Source organism: Anoplophora glabripennis, unplaced genomic scaffold, assembly GCF_000390285.2.
Source record: "Anoplophora glabripennis isolate ALB-LARVAE unplaced genomic scaffold, Agla_2.0 scaffold4, whole genome shotgun sequence".
Taxonomy (NCBI): Eukaryota; Metazoa; Arthropoda; class Insecta; order Coleoptera; family Cerambycidae; genus Anoplophora; species Anoplophora glabripennis.
This window is the reverse complement of record NW_019416568.1, coordinates 2,012,576-2,029,443: the sequence shown is the minus strand read 5'-3', so window position 1 is coordinate 2,029,443 and position 16,868 is coordinate 2,012,576. Positions and strand designations below refer to the sequence as shown.

Below are 16,868 nucleotides of genomic sequence, written 5' to 3'. Positions count from 1 at the left end.
TCATTTTCCCAGAGATAAGTCTAATACCTATTTAAAAAGGCAAATTAGTGAACATTTTATTTCTATAGTTCTTGAAGAGCGAAAAGGTTAAAGTGTTTTTTAATCTCTGTATTAAAAAAATAAATCGGAAAATAAATTCTTTTCCATCTCGTGCCTTTTTTTTTAATAGAACCCCCAATATACAGGGTGGTCACGAGGTAATGGGCCAACATTCATGGGTAGATTCCCGAAGCAAAAATATTGCGATTTAGCAGAACTTACCTTAGTCCAAAAGTTGATAGTTAAAGAGACACAGGGTGATAAATGTAAAATATTATTTTAGTTTATTTCCATTTATTTCTTAATAAATGCAAATATCTACACAAAATTTTGGGGTTTGGGATTCTTTGGGTAGAGGAATTGAAATTTGTTCACATTTTGGTTATACTTCATAGAGGGCGCCAGCTGCAGTAGATTGAAGGTGTTGGAAACGACATAACTTTTTTGTACTTTAAGGTATCTCATCTTTGGTATCAAATTCTTATTTTCCAACTATTTTTACACAAGAAAGGTAAACTTTATGAAAGTAGCTGTCGCCCATTATCTCGGGACCACCCTGTATATTTTTTTAATTGAGAAAATTTCCTAAAACTTTATTAATTTCCGTTCTAGATAAAAGGCCTAAGAAAATAAGGTTTCCTGCGCCAGAAGACACCCCGTATATCCCGTTTCAAAGCCGCCTAGTTTCTGCCATTGCAAATGGCACACGCGGAGCGGCGGAAATTGCGAATCTACCTCGCAAAGAGACAGCGGCATTGTCCCCGCGCTGTAATATAATTTTACGAGCCCACTTACTTATGTCAAAGGCTTCAATCACTTCGGCCAGCGGCAGCACCAGCACCACCAACAGGAAATGGAAATGCAGAGCACAATTCGAGGGCCGCATCTTGCGCCAGGACGATCACATGGACCTGTAACAAAACACAAACGTTCAGACCAGACGGATCGCGCTGGATGGTCAATGAAAGGTTGCATTTGCATAAAACGTCCGTCTCTTGTTATCGTAGTCCCGATGGCTACTGTGGCGTTATTTGTTTGTTGCGTTCTGCGGAGGGATCAAAGCTTAAGCCAGGTATACACACAAACAGACAAAAACATGTATAAAAACCGTTTAAATGTCTAAAAAAATCACTTTTAAGAGTAAATAGTAAAGGCAGCTACTGTGAACTATATTTCTTTTCTCTAATTTGTTTTTATATAACCCACGCAATAATTCCGCTGGCTGCTTTGTATGAATGAGAACCTCAGGGTGACAGAACACAAAAGCCTTCATTAAATAATTCCTCTGTAATTATTACACGTTGAACGTCCGTTAAAGCATAGACACTTCTGCTCAAAGAACCAAAAAAACGCCTTTGTACGAGCTCACATCTGATCGTTATATTCACTCCTGCGAGTTTCTTGGAATACGACAAAGGATTCCTTCAGGTCTCAAAGTGGTTACACACGACCCTCGATGTATACTTTGCAAAAATTAGAATTAATTTTACTCCGAAAACGACCCGGCAGAATGGCTTGATTAATGGATGGCGCTCACATAATTTTTGACAACCAATTAAGTTTCATATGGGCCACAATGGGTTTACAATTTGTTCGAGCGGCGAAATTCCTCAATCTGGGCCACACGTAATAATCTTCGGGCGAGATACAATGGAGTGGCAGCTTTGTACGTAAAAATAAATTTGAATGCAACGTATTGGAATATCCGCCCAGGAATAGAACTGTGTAATGGTCTATTAGGGAAAAACCCCGATAGAACTGTTGTACGCGAATTATGCCGGTCTATAACTTTGAAGGAATGTATGCTTGGTTATACCTAAATAGTTTCATTGCAGAATGGTGAATGTCGAAAAAAGAATCAAACTATGGTTTAATAACAAGGACTGTTAGTACTCAGAATTCTAAATGATCGCGAAAGCGGTGGGTAGTTCCAATGAATTTATTCACCTCTTTAACTAAGAGCTAGCACATTACAAAGAATATATAATGGAACTGTAACGTATTTTTTTTCAAAAGATGAAGCTAATTAACAACATTTAGCCGTAATCAAAGCCGTCAGGCTGAACGACAGCTTCTCGAGAATAACACCAGAAGGAAAACATTTCCAATCTGATATCTCGGGAAAGTGCGAAGAGCTCGGGAAACATCTGGAGGGTTGACCGGCGATGCAAGTCTAAAAAGGCCCTTGAATCCCCTCAGACGTCCATTAGGGCGTTGGGAAGGCATATTCCATCTTTAATTATTTATATCTCGCCGCCTTTCGCGAGAAAAGTGAACGGCGTGCGATGAAAGGAAAACGGAGAACCGTCGAATTGTGCGCCGTAAGAAACTTGATGTTTCGCTTATTAAATTCAAGGAATGACGGAAAATTTCTGAAGAAGAATAAATAAATAACAGTACCGCAGAAATAATAATAAAACTTTCGAAACTATATTTGGGAGAGAGGGTTTCAACTAGTTTGAAATACGTCTGAGTGACTAAGCCTCAGATTCAACAGTGTTCACAGTTAATATGTATTTTTATGTTAAGAGAAGAAGATAAGCGCTGTTTCTGATAAAATTAACAATAACGCAAATGTTAAATGCAATCATATTGATCGATTTTGATGGCATGTGCCTTCATAATACTCAAATACAGCATCACGATGTATTAAAGTCTATTTCTTATTTGTTTTTTAACATTTTGTAGACTGTGAATGAGTTATTTCTGTTAATAAAAAGGCATGAGATCCAGTGATTTTAGTGGCTGCCACCCTTATATAAATTGAAGCTTATGGATGGAAGATGGCGCTTGAAACAGCCGGGTAATAATGGCTTCGCAGGAGAAGAGAAGCCTCAAGATCTTTTCGCTTGGAACTGTATATTATAAATACTTCTTGCCTCGGTAGCACCCCATTCTGGCCTTTCGGAAGTTAGCGGATGAACTTTGGGGCACATTAAGAGATGAAATATTTACGTTTGAGAATCCACTTAATGAAATTAGGCCGGTGAATTTCCCAAAAATAATAATTCATGATTTCATTAGAGGTTCATGGGAAATTTATTAACTCCTGGAAATATAATTTTCACTTATAACGGCGGCGGCTACGATTCCTGACGGCTCGGCATACGGCTGAAACCACAAGGCCGTAAACCAACCACAGGGGCGGATTTCCAACTGCTCGTCAAAATTTAAACACAACCCCAGGCCTCCAAGGACTTTGAAATACGTCTCAGTGCATGTTTACACTGTCATTGTTTGAATTATGTCATTGTCATGTTGACAAAATTGTATTTAGAATCGCATAAATATTTCAGGAAACTCATCACTGTCAGACCGGTGTAAATATGACTTTGGTGTTCCTCAAGAACGTGTTCTAGGCCCAACTCTCTTCCTGATTTATGTTGCTTCGGTTAATTGGTCAGATTTTTAGTTAATTGATCAGTAGTGAACAATCTGTGATGTGAAATTCGAATCTAAATAAGTTTTTGCATTGAAAATAGACACTTAAGAGAAAAATTTATTTAAATACCTTGAAGCTTTGTTAGATTTTAATCAAACTTGACTGAAGGAAACATTTTTCACTGCCCAATTATAAAGATAAATCCGATAGTGGTTTTAAATTATAAATAGTACTGCTGCGAAGATTGGAGATTTCGAGTTCGTTCGTGAAGTGGAATATCCGAGTCCGGAGTAAACAAATCGTGTAATACGGCCCTGCAAAGGCGGGCCGGGCACTATTATCGCTCCCGAGACGCCTGGAAAGCCATTAGGCCGGAAGCAGAGAGAAGGAAAAATGCTGCAATCAAACCGAAATACTACCATACTAAACTGAAGTTGATTTCTCGAGATTGAACAAAGACTAAGCCCTTTCATACATCCGATATTAAATGATACAAGTTTTATGTGCTCTCGCTGTTCCACTCCTGCCGCCTGGAGAAATATATTTCCGGCTTTGGGCTGTCCGAACAGAATGAAAGGTGTAAAGATGCGACTTTTAAGAAAAATGTAGCACCTGGCGCTTTGAGGCGGGCTAAACATTCTAGACATCTTCTCGAACTAACAGATCCTGACTCGAATATTCCCTGGAGTTTTCCGATTAAGGAATAAAGAAACATAAATGGAAAACCAGATTGTCTTGAAAGACCAGCAATATCATAACGTTTCTATTTAGATTAAGTTAATGATGCTTAATGGGAAATTTTGAAGAACTACACATGTACAGGGTGTCCCATTAATGTTGCGAAATAATTCAGGGGGAGTTTCCTTGACCAAAAATAAGAAAGAAAGTTCCCATAAACCTTTGTCCGAAAATGCTTCGTTTCGGAGATACAGCGTGTTGAAATTTTGTATTTTCTCTAAATTTCAACACCCTGTTTCTCCGAAATGAAGCATTTTCGGACGTAGGTTTATAGGAACTTTCTTTCTTATTTTTGGTCAAGGAAACTCCCCCTGATTTTTTTCGTAATATTGATGGGACACCCTGTATAATACGTATTTGAAAAATATGGCGCTGGCATGGGATTTAGCTTAGATTAACGAATAGCTAATACACGACTTTGTAACTTGAAATATTTAATGCAGCAAACCCCGAGCCACCCACACAATGTGTTCGCGAAGCCTTAAAAAGCCAACCACGTGTTTTTTTTCACCTGTCACGGGCAAATTATTCACTTTGAGCAAAATTATGATTAATTCCCTTTCCCTTCCATCGTAATCCGGGTTTGTCGGGGACCCAGAAATTGTACCGCAGGATGAATCGATGGGACTAATTGGCAGTGACGAGACATAAATCTATTACACCAACCTGTAAAGCTTTTTACAGTGCAAGGGACTAATATGAATAAATGATCGTGATGATTCGGTGGTAGGCGATTTTTGCGCCTCCGGGGGTGAGTTTACACTTTTTTTAAATAAAGGCTTTAATACGCTGGTCGTTTATATCTATTTAGGGTTTTGAATAAGGTAAATATGGCGAGGGAAGCGCTGCCGATGGGGTTTTTATCAGAATGGGAATGGGAAGTTTCTAAATGAGCCTGAGTGATCTTTTCACGACGAGAAAAGTTTTTTTTTCGTAAAAATACGTCGTGTTAATAAATAAGTGCGAAATAATTAAGGTGATTTAGGTATCTTTAAAAAGTTAAGGGGGGCAAAAAATCCCTCTCCCCTGCAGATTTATTGCGCTTCAAAAAAAGGAGAAAAAGATTTAGTGATTATGATCGTAAAATATGGTAATAAATATTGGAAATGACAACGTCCTAAGATACAATGGTGAAGAAGATCCACCATGCATAAGCCAATGTTGATTTTTTTGACACCTTTAGGTACATCTTCAAGGAGTAATTCTTAAAAAAAATGAAAATATGTATTTTCATTCAATCTACAAGCCAAAAAAGGGTAAAAAGAATTTCCGAAATTTTTCCGTGATTTTTGACATACTGTATTTAGGTAAAAGATGGTCGTATCAGCAATGAAAAAAAAAAGCATTTTGAAGCTCTAAGATTCTAGTTTTTAGATCTTTCGGTCGAAAATTTTTAGGAGCTCGAAAAAAAAATTTTGCAAATTTTTTTTTTTTCCGAATTCACGGACTTGGATTTATTTTTTTTTATCTAAGCCATTGCATGGACCAGATAGCTTGTTTATTCAGCTTTAATTTCCTTTTTTTAAAATTTCGATACGACCATTATTCATCGAAATATCGGAATTTAATGGAAAGAGATCCTTTTGTCTTCAATCAGCGATATCTCGGCCATAGATGGTCGTACAGAGAATTGAAGTCAGTTTCGAAAACTGGAATAAATTTCCTATAACATATTGCCACAACTTTTCTGAAAAAATGTTTTTTCATCTTTTACACGAATTTTAAAAAAACAGGAAAAATGGTAATTTATGGTTTTCAGAAAATTGGCGGCTATATTATAAATATTCACGAAATGACTAATGTTAAGCATGACCTTTACAGTTAGATATATCCAGAAGAACCCTGTGAAGTTTCATCTCGATCTAGCGAACTGTTTCATTGTTTCAGTCAAACTTTTGAAAAAAATTAAAGTGTCACGTTTTTTGAGCTTAAACAGTTCATAATCACGATTAAAATGGAAAAAAAACTTTGAGGTTTTCTCACATTTTTCCGCAAATAACGTAAATTGATCGAAAAATTTTCAAAAAATTTTCGATTTTTTTTTTTTGGAAAATCTTCCGGACATTGAAGAAAAAAAAATCCAATTGTTCCCAGCACAATTCGGCTTTTCTGTCCTATGCTTCTGTTCATCAGCTTTTAATTAAATTAAAATTAAAGTTGACCCAAACCAAATTTCGATCCCTGTTCATACCGTTTCTTGAGACTTTGTCATTAATTTTTGTGCAGTCTATAATCATTTAAAACACAGTTTTTTTTCAAAACTACCCATTTTCTTCTGAAAAAAAATTTCGAAAATTTTTCGAAACAAAATTTTTTTCTTCATCAATTTAAATGTTTGCGGTAAAAATGTGAGATCAACATTTTTTTTCCATTTTAATCATTATTATGAAGTGTTTAAGCTCAAAAATTGTGACCCTTTAATTTTTTCAAAAGTTTTGAACTGTTAAAAGTCTTGCTTAACATTAATCATTTCGTGAATATTTCTAATTTAGCCGTCAATTTTCTAAAAAAACATAAATTACCTTTTTTCCCTATTTTTTTTAAATTCATGTAAAAAGTCCGTGAACTCGGAAAAAAAATAAAAAAATTTGCAAAATTTTTTTGTCGAGCGTTTAAAAATTTTCGACCGAAAGATCTAAAAACTAGAATCTTAGAGCTTCAATATGCCTTTTTTTAATTCTCAATACGACCATTTTTCACTTAAATATAGTCTGTCAAAAATCACGGAAAAATTTCGGAAATTCTTTTGACCCTGTAATTCCAAAACACACATTCAAAGGAAACTATTGTTGATGATGCACTGTAGCTAAAGCATGTGGGACTGTAATTATCGATTTTATTGAAAAATTATCTTCGTCTATAAACATTTGTATAAAAATTTTTATTGCAACCACCTACTACAATATCAGAAGAAATTTTGTTTTATCAAAATTTAAAGCTTGTCTTATTCGTAATCCTGTATACTTTATGGGTTGAAATTTGATTCCAATTTCTCAACACCCTTTAAAATAAACCAGAAAGCTTGGTTCTTCTCTCCTGATAAAATTTCCAAGCACATTAGTAATTTCTTTAATATTTTCCCGACCAAAACTGATATTCATGCCGTTTGAGAGGGATTACATCAGGATTCGAATATCCCTCTAAGTGACGTAGGCTGCGAAGCTGGAGGGTACCCCCAAGAGGTCTTCCTCCCTTTGAAGTTTACCTAAATTACGTGGTGGATTAGCGAGGGTGTAGCTAATTCAACCGCACCGCGAGTATATTCAAATTGAATTACTGTCGCTTTTTTACGAGCTCGTCTCGAAGCGTCGCGTCGTTAGAAGGAGTTTCTAATTTTTGTCGGGTATTCAAATTTGTCGCCGACGGAATTAGTGGCGGGATTCGTTACGGGATCTATTTGTATTATTATTTAAAAGTATGCTCCGAGATGGGAATATCAACGGGCTTTACTTTGGACGTTGAACTGAACTTGGCTGGTTTCAGCCACCGAACAAATAAATTATGTTTTTCACCACGCCTGTTCTTCATTAAATCACGCAGACAGATTTTCTGGGGAATGTGTTTTTCTCCTTAAAAGTGTTATTATTATGCTTAATTTAATGAAACGATTCGCTAAAGCAAGCCCTCAGGGTCACTATTAATCAGGATAATTCACGGACTCACAGCTCACAGAAGGACGTTTTTTCAAAGACCTAATTTTCCTATTCTGACACGGAGCCAGCATAGAGAGTGTTCGGATGTCAACCCATGCAGTTCAATAAACAGTATCTTTTCTTAGCAAATTATTTCAAACTTTTGTCTTATATGCATTCTATTTATTGTTAGTTGAACAAAAATTGAAATAAATCGCACAATTAATTAAAAAAAATCAATCAAATCTGTAACCTTTTGATATAGCTCAGTATATGACGGTTTTTAGGTCCGAATTCTTGACACATGGACCGATTTACGTGAAAATTTAACAGTAAGTAGAAAATTGCCCAAGAAACACATGTTGCATAGTGTCGATGTGTGCTTTCACTCTGGGGGTGAATGCCACCCCTTCTCGGGGGTGGCAATGAAGGCACCCATTTTAGTCGCAAAAATCAATAGAAGGATGAATTCTAAGCAAAAAATGTTTTATAACGTTTTTTCCAGAAATTAATATTTTCCGAGTTATTTGCGATTGAAAATGTTGATGTTTCATTTAAAAAGTGCATATCTTTCAACCATTTTTGATAAATAACTCGAAAACCTTGCGTTTTATTGAAAAACCCATATGGGGCAAAAATAAAGCTTTCGAAATAGCGAATCGATTCATTTTTTGTTGATTACCGTAGATGTAATAGTAACCGAGTTACCACTCTCTAAAGGTGATTGTTTATTTTTCGGAAAGTAAAATCGAACATTTTACCGTAAAATGATGGCGAAAGAACTAATTTTTCGAAGAAAATGAATATAACATTTTTTAAAGTGCTTGGAAATACCTTTAAAATGTTTTTTGAAAAAATTTCGTAACTCAAAAACTCGCGGAGTTATGATTAAAATAAAATGGTCATCTCATATTTTCGGAGAAAAAAATCTACAATAAAATCTATGGCTGAACCATAAAAATAGAAATTAAGCGTAATCCATGTACAATTGACTTTATTTAGGTACTAGTAATAGGCTCTGCAAGTTTGACCGGTTTAGAATGCCTAAATTTAAAAAAAAGTTTGAAATAATGAAAAAAAATTTTTTAATTTTAAAAAAAATTCCTTTTTTTTCGAAATATTTTCTGCAATAATGGTGGTTTTTAAGGGTTGAAACGTTGCAATAAATCATGTATTATTTCATAAACAGTAAAAAATATTCAGTTCTTCATTATTGCTTCGTCAAAACATTTCAGAGCCGCGAAAACAAAGGACCCCGCAATAATCTTATGGAAATTGGGTTTCTGTCTAATTGTCCGACTTTTTGATATGTTGTAGATTTTGTCATCCTGAACAAAAGTCTCCATGGGCACAAAGTGCCAAAATGAACATTTTGGCAGCTATGGAGCTGCCAAAGCTCCCCTGACCCGTTGCAAAACTATTCATTTTCAATACTATTTACAGATGTCAAAAGCATATTTTAATTATTCTAATATATAGGGTAATGTTTTTGAGGTCACTGGATTCAACCCTCATGTCAGATTGGACAAATTGACCGTTGACAGTTGTCAATACACTGTCAACGAAGAATAGAAAAGTAAATATTCTCTTTTCACATTGAGAGTTTGGGCTTTTGAGGGAGCTGAAAATAAGTATAGAAGTTTTATGCTTTAATAATACCTTGCGACTTGGTGCTTTTTTAAATTATTAATGGAAAAGTTGAAGTTAGAAAAGTTTTTTCGTTTAGTAATGAATAATTACCAGTCTCAGAATAAATATTACTGTAAAAGCTAGTTTAGTCCTGTTGTATTGTTTTATTTCAAAATGTTACTGAGTGAATAGTGTCTACATTAGAATTTAATATTCCTTGGAAATATAAGCTTTACTTCTAGTGCATCAGAAACAGACTAATATTTTAAAAAATTGTTGCATCTGAGGACGATTTTATTAATTTACCATGTGTTGACGTTACTTGTAGTGCAACAACGTGTTAAGAAATGCGAAGTACAAATTTCCTTGTACCAGAAAACTCCCTGAACAGTTTTCTATTGTCAGATCACCATCAATCATGCCGAGGCTAATTTTAAAAGTTCCACAATGCTCTAAAGTGCAGTAAAGTCGTAAGCAACACCCACCTACCCCTTTAACGGTTCATTCGAAGATAAGACTGGATGTCACCCGTCTAACAACGCGCTAGTTGCGTCCAAACTGCCTTTTATCCACCCCGCGTCTTCGAGTACACAACTATTGTGTGGATCATCGCCGTTCGCAGGCAAAGAACTCGCGCAACTGAAAGTTTATTACTGAAAAGGTGGGTCTTTTTCAGTAATTCGGTCTTTGTAAATCACGTTTTCAGGAGCAGGAGCATACAGAAAGCAATTCCATTAATTTTCTCTCTTCTCCGTCTCTAGCTGTTCCTCTCCCGCTCGTCGGGAATTTGTTGATATATTCTTTTCAGGCGACGGGAAAATAGCCACCTGCCGGTCTCCTTTCTCTAATACGGCGCAGGGCCGGCTCTGCTTTTTCGGCATTTTAGTAGATTCCTTTGAAGGAACTGATACGCTTTTATAAATCACGTACAATTTTTATAAAAGTATGTTGGTGGTAGACCAACGTTAAAAATAACGCTTTATCTTGGAACGTGTCAAAAGTGACAGTTTTTTGTCACATATTCCTGGTTAAAAAATTGGATTTTACAAACCAAGAATCAATGGAAAAATTTAATAATCAAAGATTTTCAACACGACAGATATAATTACTTCGGAACCTAGAATCAAAAATAACATTTTTAAGAAAATGAATAGTTTGTAGTTCAGGCAATTGCATTTCCACCGCAAGGAATAATTTTAGCATTGAAACTAGATCACGTGTATGGGCTGTTATCCGCGCTCAATTGGTTCGTCGGGAAAAATGGAAAACCGTGCAAGACTGCTTTCTTCAGGAATTTCCCCTGGACCACCGATCCCTTCATTATGCAAATTATAGGACCGACAGAAAATTTTCCTTTTTACGCTCTATTTATTTTTGCCCGGCCGCGATTTACACCACTTCCAAAATGAAAAAGTAACCCGGGCTAATGTATCCCGGGGTTGAATCAGGGCGAGGCCTTCATGTAATATATAATTTCGAGGAGGATTTAGCAAGCGGCGAAATATTTTTATAAGGTGTATTAGGCTTAAAATTTCTGAGTGCAGTACGGTGAGCGGTAAGAATCGCACAGGGTCGAACTGAGGGGATACTTTAATGCACATTTGTGAGATTAAACAATTTTCGAATAGCTTTGTAGTTCGATTTTGTACGTGTACTATACTAAATACTGATTTAGTTTAGTTGAACTATATAATAACAATCCTTCTGATGAGATATGACAATACGGGCAACGTTAATTCGACCAAACTAGAATGATGTGATATGTCAAATGTTTTCTATGATGATTTAAAAGAGACTGAAATATTTCTAGTGCTTTTGATAGACATAGTTGTAGCTTAATTGAAAATCGATGTTAAAAGCGTTTCCATACGCCAGAATAGTCTAATAAATGCCCAGAATAAGGCAATTTCTAATATTCTAACGTATTTGAATTCTAAAAGTGGTATTACTATTAATTTAAAAAGGAGTACCTACTTGTTGTAATAACAACACCATTAAGGTTTATTTTTACCGAAGATAATATTCATTACCAATTTAAATATGCAATTACGAAATGTAACAAAAATATTAAATTTTCTTAGGTTTTAATGACCCGACTGTAGTGATTGTCATATTAGCTGTAGTGATGGTCTTATTACTTAATTTAAAAATTTTAAAATATAATATTTATGTTGCGATAAAAGTACATCGTCAACATACTCACTGCATTTGGCCAATTCTCCACTATATGGTATTTTTAATGTTTTTTTTTTTAGATAAACCTGTCAATATTCCTAGTCGTACTGTGTTTAATGACGTTTGCACTTTGCTACAGTCAAAAGGTGCCCTATTGGGAAGTAAAAGAAGAAAGGGAAGTGGATATCACTCATTCCTATTGACTCTCTGGCTTCCAGAACCGTGTGGTTTCATATCACAGGGCCATTTACATGAAATCAATCTAGCCGTCGGCAGAAATAAGTAAAAACCACGTCCTCAAACACCTCGCGGTTTAATAATGGATGCGTGAACCCGACCAAATCGAGTTCCCGATTTAAAAATGCTCATATGCGAAACGCCCCATTCGGATGAATCTTTTATGACGGCTCGATATGATTTTTTACGACGAGCCGCGTCGAGATGAGCCGCAAAACTCGGTTTTTTTGAAAGGCGAAGATACATATAGTAGCGAATTAATTTAGGACCTGTCAATCAATCCGCGGGGCATTCGTTCTGGATGCGGGTGATAAAATTCGCTTTGCTGGCGCCTTGTTTTGCTTTATGAGGAACTTTGACACCAACGTAAAAACTTTGAATTCTTTGGAAATAGCAGTGGGTAAATTTCGACGAATTAAGAAATACTTACCTACCTAGCAGTAAAGAGAAGTAAAGAGAAATAAAAATTGTCAAATTAACTAAATATATTGTCCATATTCCTAATTTCGAATGTATTTCATTAGTGCCCTAGTTGTAACAGTTGTAGGGAAACGTGTTTCGTGGACGCCTTTTGATTATTTCAGTGATTATGTGCGTTTTCAAATCCAGAATCCAACAGGTTCACGGCGTCATGTTACGAGAACGAACGGAAACAATCGACGTGTGTCGCTGCCCACTCCAGTGGATGAGAAGGTTAGTGCCAACTTTATAAAACTACATTTCGTTGTTTACAAAAAAATGTCGCATATTTACATGGTTGTTAAATATTTTCATACAGTACTACTGCTAACAACTATATGTCAGACAAAAAAAATGGTTAACTAATTATTTTACAGAAATATCTTGACATTATTAAACCTTTGTCTATAATTTTTAAAACATTTAGTCACGTAATTGTAGTGAACTAGTGAATATTTGTTTGTAATATAGTGTGCAGCTATTCAGAAAATATATTTAATACCAAAGTCCAATATAAACGTCGCAATTAACTTATAAAATAAACTTTTTTCAGCGCTAGGAACTCGTTAAAATTAAATTAGTCATATTTTATTTAGTTTAAATCAGAAAATACATTTTTTCAATTTGGTATCAAAATATTATATTATAAAATCGCATATTCTTCTAATTAGTTAACTTAATTTCAAGGATTACCTTTTTTATATACATATACATCTACAAATAATAAAAAGGAAACTAATACCTTACAAGTTTTATGTGACAATACTGACAGTAGCAATTTTGAATATAGTGCTTGTGTTGCTACGTGGAATCATCTAAAAAATGCTGAATGATTTGCTATTTGTACTTTTCTAGTTTGTGCTCTCACAATCAGAAAAAAATAATTACATATCTGTTATTGTACAGTTTATGATGTAAGAACAAATTTGTCATCATTTCTTAAGTATTCTATAGGAATAGTGAACAGATATAAGTAGGTTATAAAAGACAGTATACCTATAAGTACATAATAAAAAATGTAGGCAGGTATAAAAAGCAATATTCTCATTTACATTGAATATACCTACATTGTTGAATACTTATTTCAAAAATATACAAGGAAGTCAATGTTAATATATGATATTTTTTTTCGCATCCTTAAATCTATCTAGAAACGCATAAGTATTGGAAAAATTTAGAAAAATCGTTAGGTTATTTTTTGCTACAATTTTTTTGTTTGGCAAAAATTTAATATTCAAAAACACGTATCAGATAGCCTGGTTTATTTTAAAACTTTTATTTCTCTTTTTGAAAAAAGGTCTATTTTAGAAGTTTTTCCGGATTTCCTCTGTAAAAAATGAACCAATCGGGTCCCACAAAAAACGATTTTATAGGTTTTTTTTATTCTCTACAAAAGTCCTATTGAGAGCAAGACGATTGCATCATTATTTTTCGAGATATTATAAAAAAAGGAAAAAATATATTTTTTTTGCAGTTTTTGTTGTTTAAAAAAAATTATTCACGACTTTGCTGGGGAAATCGCTTGTTTTCATTTACTAGGTATTTTTCAAAAGGAAATACATGAAATTTGCTGTAATATTTAAGTGTAAAAACACTTTTATACAATTTATCCGATTTTAATCAGGTGGCATTTTGTAGGTCTTTTTATTGCGCATATTTCGTTTGCCTCTAAAATCAATAGTTTTTCTAATACATTGGTAGGTATACAAAACATTTTCAGATTCAAATCTGAGACCTTTGATTTTTACAAACTATAGCTCTATGTATTTATAAATGTGTATGTCAGCGATATCCCTAATTATTATCGCCCCAAAAAGTAGTGTGGCTGACTTCAAATGTATGTCGCACAAAAAAAATTGTACAGTAATGAAAAATTTAAGCAGAACTAAAAGAGTTAATTTACATTCAGAATATGAAAATAATAAAAAAATATCGTTTTTAACATACCTAAACAATTAAAGATTCAAAACCTATGATTTTTCGGGTCATAAAACAAAAAACTGTATTTTCTAGCGTTACCTGTGATGTTAATAATTATTGTATTAATATGCTGAGAACTTTTTCTACAATATTTAACCTTTCTAACAGCTTTTTTTCAACTCAGTCTTAATTTGCACGAAAGAAATCATGTTAGCATTATTTATAAGTAAAATATATTTTTTTCTCAGTAAATTTATTTATAAAAGTTCTATGATTGTAGAGAAAATTCAGCATGTTTAATACAATAATTATTAGCAGTACAAATAACGCTTAACAATATCTACAGTTTCGTTTTTATTACCCTAAAAAATTCAATCTTTAATCGTTTACGTTAAAGGCGACAGATGTTTTATTATTTTCATATTGTGAATACAAATAGGTACATATAACAACTCTAGCTATCTGTTTATATTGGATTTTTTATTGTACGATTTGTTTTGTGCAACTTACACACATTTCAGGGCTCAATACTTTTTGCTGCGATAGTAGTTTTGATGTCTGTCTGCAGTCGTGGGCACCCACGGAGTCAGCGCGGCGCTCCTGACTGTAATGTTAGTTTTTATTACAGATTTATTTTTTGCCTATTTTGCTGTTATATTCTGTTATCCCTCTCTTGCCTCAGAATCTGCGTATGCAAGAAATTCACATTAAAGAAGTAACCTTATCACTCCGGAATACTTTACTGAAATTTTTCGTGCGGTATAAAAGACAACCCGGCGACTACTTCACATGCAATCAACTCCCCGATACACACTCGCAAAGTATACGGGCCCCTGTATCACGCGCGGGAGGATCGCTCAGGAAAACCATCCCGAGATAAGACATAATTTCGCGTGCGTACACTTTTTTCGCGGAACGGGGCGTAAAGCGAAGTTTACATATTGGAGGGGCGATTTTCGAGCAAATTGCTTGGAGAGGGAAGATGTAATCGGGACACGAAATCTTAAGCTCTTTAAGAGCCCCTGTTCTTCTCTGTTTTGTTGTGAGTTTTTGCTGTATTATAGAGCGGAGTCGCCGAATCGGCGATTAGATTGCGGTTGCCTGGTTATATAAAAAATATTTTGACACAACGAAAGCGTCTGTCTCTAAAAAAATGTGCATTGTGCGTCGTACGAATATTTTTACACGATTTGTATTCAGGTATATACGGTGTACTCTTGTTTAGGCTTGTTTTGTTGTGTCTATCCCCGCGAATAAATCCTGCGAACGTAAACGATGCGTTATCCAAATTTGTGTACGTTTAATCCAAGCGCCCGTAATCACCGGGCCAGAAATGGAAACCTCAGGTTTCCATTTCCATTAAAATCACGTGTCAGTCGAGCACAGGCATGTAAAACGTTTGGGAAACTCTAGATACGTTCCAGTTATATTGGCCGACCCTTGCCCACCCTCAGGCTATTATTCGCCCGTCTGCCGAACTGTAAGGGTAATTATTTTGATAAAGCCCAAGTTATCTAACTTAGGCTAAGTACTTTTTGTTTGTTCTCGAGATGGTACAAAAACATGGGCCGCGAATATCAAGGACTTCGGATGTACATGGTAGTTTAAATTACTGAAATCCTTTACTTTATAGTCTACTGTAGATCGTATCGTATCTTAAAAATATATTAAGATTTCTGTTTATAAGACATTTTTCTTTATTTTTAATCGCATTTGTATAAAGATAGTTTCATAGGCCAGGAAATACAGACTTTTTGTTTCGGCAAGCTGTATTTATCATTATAGATGCTAAATATTATGTATAATAACATATTAGTTTCCACACTCATAGAAATGGGGGGAAGGTTGTTTACAGGGAGGTTAATTGTATAAATTTTCACGTTTTTCGCTTATAATTTTTTTTGCTTTAATTTCCACGAGACAGCAGTGAAGTACTTTTTTTTTCGTCTTCAAAAGACCCACAAAACTAGCCCTCGAGCGTCGAAAAATATTGATTAGATCAAAAGTTATAAACAGAAGAAATTTATTTATGACTTTTGAATTAAACATTTATACAGTGCTTTCGAAAAGTAACGAATAAATTCATTATTTTTTAAATTGAGAAGTTTTCGAAAAAATCCCCTGTCACGTCGATTTTGTTTTTAAAAAAGGCACTTTTTGACATACGTCCCATATTTGTGACGTCATCGTTGTTCGAGATATGACGTCATCGACAATTTTTTTAAATAGTCTTAGCCCTCGTATTTTTTAGTTGAAAATACCACGCCAAATACAATTCCTTGCATAATCATACTTGTAACCTCAGAGGCCAATTGCTCTGAATGTTTTACGATCGAACGATTGGTAATCGAAAAATAACATGTGATAGGTTTCTCTTAGGTCACGCGAGTGCAGAATCGGAACAATCTGAGGCATTCGTTGTCGTAATTAGGTCATTTATTCCCTGATCTCTGGCGCACTTAGCGATCTCGGTGTTCCTTCCTTCGGGTTGCCTCTCTATTTATAAGGGCCGCGATAAGATGGAGATAAATCGTCAGAAAATGTATTACCAATAAGCAATATTTTGTAACTGAATAACGGCACCTTGAAAAAATTCAATTCTAAGTACATTTTAAGCATTCTTTATGTTTAAGCCAAACTATTAAAATAGAAGTCGT

General features: G+C 34.8%; 1 protein-coding gene across 1 annotated transcript in view; it reads right to left on the bottom strand.

The window, feature by feature from the left end:
* LOC108917477 (discoidin domain-containing receptor 2-like) overlaps positions 1-16,868 on the bottom strand; it is a 109,910-nt gene that overhangs the window by 75,939 nt on the left and 17,103 nt on the right. The window contains exon 2 of the mRNA XM_018724097.2: positions 835-950. Within this exon, the coding sequence (XP_018579613.1) occupies positions 835-925 (91 nt within the window). The 5' untranslated portion in view covers positions 926-950. The remainder of the gene's footprint in view (positions 1-834; positions 951-16,868) is intronic.